We start from the raw sequence: 6193 nt of genomic DNA on the forward strand, positions 1-6193 counted from the left end.
TGGCTAAGTAGTAGTAGTGGGCAATGTTTTTAAAAAAGTTGTTATTTCATAGCTAATTAGAGTGACTTAAATATTTTTAGCGAAATATATTATCAAGTATATGAAATGGCTAAGTAGTAGTAGTGGGCAATTATCAAGTATATGAAATGGCTAAGTAGTAGTAGTGGGCAATGTTTTTAAAAACCGGTTTTTTAATTGAACTGGTATAACGATCAGTTCCCGGTTTAACTGGTTCGACCGCCGAGCGAATCGGTTTTTATATTCTTCATGTTTTTTTATCTATTTTTCTACACATACATGCATATATAAATTATGAATTTGATGTTTACAAGTTGAAACATTAAAAATACACGTATAAATAAGTTGTAAATGAATCCAAATACATTAAAATAACACATAACCATAAGTTTTAATGTTTTACATCAATCCATATACGCTAAAAAGAAAATAAAATATAATATCGAAACCAAATATAATTAGATGAATATAACTACATCAAAAAACTTTATAACATTTATCATATGTTTTTATTTAGAGAAAACTAAATAGTTTTGAAAAAAAAATTATCAAAGTTTATTACATAAATGATTTTTTTTCATATGTTTTTATTCGGTTTAACCGGTTCAACCGGTTTATTTTGACCGATTCAATCGGGTTTTTCTAAAGACCGGCCGGTTCAATCCGGTTCAGAAACTAATATAAAACCGGTGATAGTTGAAACGCTCCCTCCACCTGTTCCCGGTCCAACCGGTTCGACTGGCCGGTTCAAACCGGTTTTTAAAACATTGATAGTGGGAGAGACGTCTTGGATTGGTGATGATTGATGAATTGTTGATATGTTAGGCTTATCATGTGACATGTGTGCTGACTCATGGGGTTTGATTTGTAGGATGAAACGTTATCCAATCCTTCCCAAGTGTCGTGGAGCTATCGTCAGTAAAATCGAACCGCCGTCTTTCTCTTTGGGTATATATAGAACATGCAATGCAACGAGGATGACGATGCATCATCATCGCTCACACATTTAATTTTTTGGAGTTTGAAACCCAAATTGGTAATTCCTTTCCTTTAATATTTGTATCGTAAGGTATGTTCCACTCTCTAGTCTCTTTCCTTCTCTTCACCATATACATAAAACCGCTTAAATCAAGGTGTTTTCGTTTTAAAGGTTCTTCTATAAACAAACTTTGCTTTTGCTTCCATGTAAATATAAAAATTCATTTTTTTAGGAATCGTAGATCGTTTACGGTTGGCTTCTATAAAGCAGATGTTTCAACTAACTCGTGCATAATCAAGTAAAGTTACCCTGTTAAAATATTATTCTTAGCCATTGATTATTCTATATTTTGATGTTTAACTAATTAACTTATCTTTAACCGGATATAGAGGGTTTTCTACTTTTATTAAAACTAAATTATATAAAAGTTAGAATAGTTTAGTATTTTTTCAGTTTAACCACGTGATGATATTTTTTATGATTTATGACATAAAACAATACCTTTTTTTCTACCTAAAACTCACCACTCCTCATAACATTTGTGTGTAAAGGTTTTCCCTATTTTATTGAAATGTCAATTTTGGAATAAAAAAAAAAAGGGTTTGTCAGTATTTGCATAAGATACAAAGAGTGTCCTTGACCTCCTATAAGTCATATTCGGTTTATGTGTGGAAAATTTTGATAAAATTAACTTGTAAGATAAAAATTCTTAATGACTCATTGAAATAGTTTTTGGATTATAAATATTTTGTTTCAAATAAAAAGCTCAAAAAGTGGAAAATAAAAGCTCATTGAAGTAACTTTTAGTTAGGAGCATTTTGTTTCAAATAAAAATTAAAGCAAAAAACTTAAACTCGTATTGATTTTATTTTTTTTTCGAGTTTTTTCTTAAAGCTCCTAAGATCTATATGCCAAACATAATAAATTCCAGAAATTAAAACAAAAAATCTATGCTTTTTGTCTTTGTTATGGTTGGTTCTTTTTAAAAAAGTGAAGTTTTTGTGGTTAAACGATAGAAAATGTGTTAGGATTATAAAACCAAAAAACGCAAAACTGGAGTAGTTTTTTCTATTTTACCTCAGAGAACCACATATACCAGGTTACACTGATTTTTTTTAAATAAATGTTTTATGAGGGTTGAACCAAAAAAAATCTGAAACTTCAATGACTTTTATATAGCTTGCCGTTTAAACAAACATACATTCCTAACTTAAACTTAATTAAAAACTTATAAAAGTAGAAAAACAGATGAAAAAAGTCGAAAAAATGTATCCATCATTTTCTACATGTTTTCATTTGCCATTTATGTAACTCTAAATGTGTATTTTTCTTTTTTTTTGAATGATTTTTTCATTTTCTATGGTACAAACTACATACAATCATATATGACTTTTACCTATATATTTATATAATAGTCAATTTAAGTTCTCTTTATCAACATAAAAAGAAGCTAAAAAACAGATCAAAAATTGCCTAAAGTAATTGTAAATAATATATTACTTTAAATTGATTTAATTAAACAATAAAGAACTAATAAAAATTTATAAATAAATAAAAATCAAGATATCAAATTAAACCAAATAGCAATACGCTTATCTCGTAGTATCAACATAGTCAACACTCATCACACTTTAACTTTTTACCAAGTATAACACCCAAGTTACATCCTGTTACCTTGTACAGTAATAGCATATATTGTTGCAAAGACAAGTACACCCCCATCAGTTTCAAGATGCAGACACCAACAAACATAACCATAAAGGGTATTCTGGGTATTTTAATGTCATGTCTTGATGAAAAGAACAAGAAGAGAGTAATCTCTTTAGGAATGGGAGACCCAACTGCCTATTCTTGCTTCACCACAACTGATCTTGTTCAAGACTCTGTAGTTCAAACTCTTGAATCCCACAAATTCAATGGCTATTCACCTACTATTGGCCTCCCACAAACGCGAAAGTAAGTTTTCTTTTACATAGTATTTTTCAATTTTTTTTTTTTAAAAAAAAAACTTAGTTTTGTTCTTTCTTTATGTTTACTTTCAGGGCAATATCGGAATATTTATCGAAAGATCTCCCGTATAAACTAACCCCTGATGATGTTTATATAACAGCTGGCTGCACACAAGCTATAGAAGTTGCTATATCGATTCTAGCTAAACCAAATGCAAATATTTTAGTTCCAAAACCAGGATTCCCAATTTATGAACTTTGTGCAGCTTTTAGAAATGTAGAAATTCGACATTTTAATCTTATTCCAGAAAAAGGATGGGAGGTTGACTTGGATGAAGTCAATGCATTAGTCGATCAGAATACAGTTGCAATTGTTATCATAAACCCCGGGAATCCTTGTGGCAATGTCTACACTTATCAACATTTAAAAAAGGTAATTACTAAATACAACATGCATATGTATTTGTGATTTCATTCCACGATTTCCACCATTAAAGGTATTGATTTGAGGTTATTATTAGATTGCAGAAACAGCAAAGAAGCATAAGATTCTTGTTATAGCAGATGAAGTTTATGGGCATTTAGCTTTTGGGGAAAACCCTTTTGTGCCAATGGGTGTTTTTGGGTCAATGGTTCCTATTCTTACACTCGGTTCATTGTCAAAAAGATGGATAGTGCCAGGTTGGAGGCTTGGGTGGTTTGTTACAACTGATCCTAATGGAATCTTCAAGAATGCTAAGGTAATAAACAACTTTTTTATTTTTTAAATTATAAATATTTTGAATTGTAAAATAATCTTTCTTGTTTTCTCAGAACATTGAGCGCCTAAAGAAGTACTTTGATATATGTGGTGGTCCAGCAACCTTTATTCAGGTGCTTCTTTTATATCTCTTTCTACATTTAATGCTTTGTGTAACTTCCACATGGTGCACCTTAAGTTTTCACCTAACTTCCATTTTCATAAGTTTTTAAGATTTAAAAATGATAACATTTTTAATGTTTCAGGCAGCTGTTCCTCGGATCCTTGAGGATACAAAAGAAGTGTTTTTTACAAGAACACTTAGCATATTGAAGAACACTTCAGAAATTTGTTTCAGGAAAATTCAAGAAATCCCTTGTTTGACATGCCCACAAAAACCACAAGGAGCTATGGCTGTTATGGTAAGGGTTTAGGTGCTTTGGTTTTATATATAAAGGTAAATGGTTTAAAGTTTTGTTAAAATTGTTTCTTTTGTTTTGTGTAGGTTAAACTGAATGTTTCTTTATTAAAAGATATTAGTGATGATATTGACTTCTGTTTCAAGCTAGCCAAAGAGGAATCCGTGATTCTTCTTCCAGGTGATTACAATTCTTTTGTAACATTTTGTTGAATTTTATAACGACCTAATAAATATGCATCTTTTTGGGTTTTGCAGGACTTACTGTAGGTTTGAAAAACTGGATTCGTGTAACTTTTGCTGCAGACCCATCTTCTCTTGAAGAAGCTCTTGATAGAGTGAAGTCTTTTTGCCAAAAGCATTCTCATCAATAAAATGTTCATATTGATTTAGTATAACATAATTCAAGCACAGATATTTTTTTAATGCATAGTCACTCAATGTAATTACTTTTGCTCCCTTGATGTTATTCTGTTAGTAAAATGTACAGCAAGTGTCTTTGAATTTAAATGTGCATGCTTTTATGTGCACAAAAGGTGTAAAGAATTGAGTGATTAACCCATCACATGTTCATTGATCGTGCTTTTGTCAATCCAATCAAGATTTATATTTGTTTAATCACTCGACTATTGCATCAGAAAACATTGAAAGAAAAACTTAAGGTAAATTGAGATGAGAGCAATGAAGACCTAATAGTTATATCATAAATATATAAACAGAATAGCCAAAACATTCCCCCAATCAAGATCCCACCATAGTTATATGTTTTTGATAATAAAGCGGAGAGATCCATGTTTCTATTCTGATCCATACCCGTAGTATATCAGGCTATTAGCATAATTAAGCATAAGAAAGATGGGTTACCTATTCAGCAACACTTACAAGCTCATACTCCACAAGAGAAAGATTGTTGTCCTCTTTAACTTCAAATGTGACAGGATCAGTTACCTCAATACGACCCCACCTGTCAACAGCAAGCCTCATCGAGCCCTTGAACATGTCAATCTTTCCATTTCGAATGATGACACCAGCACCAGGTTTCATAAGATCAACTGTAAAACAGAATGAGCAAAGATTGTTATACAAAGTTGCTTCTAGTTTCTTATCCCCAAATGTTTTTCTCTAATAACTTCTATGTAGTTATCCGCAGACTTGAGAGTTAGAATATGGCTCAATTGACCCTACAAAGTCAAAAGTTGACTACAAAATGTGGTAGTAAGTAGTAACTCAAAGAAACAAACTCAAAACAACAGACATGTCATGAAAGTGAAGTTTCGAATCACGGTTTACTAAACATGAACAGTGAATCATGAAATCATGCCTAGGGTTTAAAAAGTCACATCATCACAAATGAAAATAGAAACTCAAAACGAACGGTCGTAGCATTAACACAATATGATCCGATCGCTCTATTTTCTAGGGTTGCAACACAGAAATAATACTAAATAAAAAACACAACGCGAGGTTACCTTGATCATTGCGAGCAGTGAAGAGAATGGTTCCGGTTTCATCACCGACGAGACATTCAGCAATGCGAACATTACGGAGATTAGGAGAAACAGCACGTCCCTTCTGCAACACAATTTCGGAGCTAAGAACCTTGGCAACGAGTGTCAGACCTGTAGTTCCCGGTTTAAGGTTATCGACCTTAGTAAACACCGGCTTTCGAAGAGCTGGTTTAACCGGAGCCGACGATCCTTGAGCCTCTGGGTTGTTTGTAGCCATCGGAACAGTGGTGGATGTGAATTCAACAAGCGATCGTAATCGTATCTCCGACGGGGCTCTGATCGTTTCCCTTTCAAACTGCTGTTACTGCACTGCATATTTGACGAATCTTTACGCAACTACTATTTCGGGAACCTCTCCATTTTCCGACTCTTTTCGTCTTCCAGTGCTATATTTAGATACATGGGCCTTTGGACCCGTTATTATACATGGGCCTATCGATCCATACGAACATGGCCGGGTTGAACCATTATTATTATTATTATTATCATTATTATTATTATTATTATTATTATAATAGGTATCATTAAATAATAATTTATTTTATTTTAAATAAAAATGATTTAAAAGGTTGTAAATTTATA

At 32.1% G+C, this 6193-nt stretch overlaps 2 protein-coding genes across 2 annotated transcripts; one reads left to right on the top strand and one right to left on the bottom strand.

The window, feature by feature from the left end:
* Positions 1 to 934: 934 nt before the first annotated feature.
* LOC145046317 (putative aminotransferase TAT2) lies at positions 935 to 4681 on the top strand. The gene is made up of 8 exons (XM_078994605.1): positions 935 to 1087; positions 2681 to 2953; positions 3040 to 3379; positions 3468 to 3686; positions 3760 to 3819; positions 3952 to 4107; positions 4191 to 4284; positions 4362 to 4681. Exons 2-8 carry the CDS (start codon positions 2730 to 2732, stop codon positions 4475 to 4477), a joined length of 1209 nt encoding a protein of 402 aa, XP_078850731.1. The 5' UTR covers positions 935 to 1087; positions 2681 to 2729; the 3' UTR covers positions 4478 to 4681.
* A 66-nt stretch (positions 4682 to 4747) lies between these two features.
* Positions 4748 to 5981, bottom strand: LOC145046318 (uncharacterized protein At4g28440-like). Its single transcript, XM_078994606.1, has 2 exons — positions 5573 to 5981; positions 4748 to 5155 (listed from the first exon to the last, which is right to left on the bottom strand). Exons 1-2 carry the CDS (start codon positions 5826 to 5828, stop codon positions 4968 to 4970), a joined length of 444 nt encoding a protein of 147 aa, XP_078850732.1. The 5' UTR covers positions 5829 to 5981; the 3' UTR covers positions 4748 to 4967.
* Between the last annotated feature and the right edge of the window lie 212 nt (positions 5982 to 6193).

The sequence above is a fragment of the Lactuca saligna genome, chromosome 5 (genome assembly GCF_052625555.1).
Source record: "Lactuca saligna cultivar CGN05327 chromosome 5, ASM5262555v1, whole genome shotgun sequence".
In the NCBI taxonomy this organism is placed as follows: domain Eukaryota; kingdom Viridiplantae; phylum Streptophyta; class Magnoliopsida; order Asterales; family Asteraceae; genus Lactuca; species Lactuca saligna.

Excerpts from the sequence above, each read along its gene's own strand:
- LOC145046317 (XM_078994605.1), top strand. The coding sequence starts at position 2,730 with ATGCAGACACCAACAAACATAACCATAAAGGGTATTCTGGGTATTTTA. Across the intron at positions 3,687-3,759 it reads GAATCTTCAAGAATGCTAAG|AACATTGAGCGCCTAAAGAA; the intron begins GTAATAAACAAC and ends TTGTTTTCTCAG. Across the intron at positions 4,285-4,361 it reads ATCCGTGATTCTTCTTCCAG|GACTTACTGTAGGTTTGAAA; the intron begins GTGATTACAATT and ends TGGGTTTTGCAG.
- LOC145046318 (XM_078994606.1), bottom strand. The coding sequence starts at position 5,828 with ATGGCTACAAACAACCCAGAGGCTCAAGGATCGTCGGCTCCGGTTAAA. Across the intron at positions 5,156-5,572 it reads CACTGCTCGCAATGATCAAG|TTGATCTTATGAAACCTGGT; the intron begins GTAACCTCGCGT and ends TCTGTTTTACAG.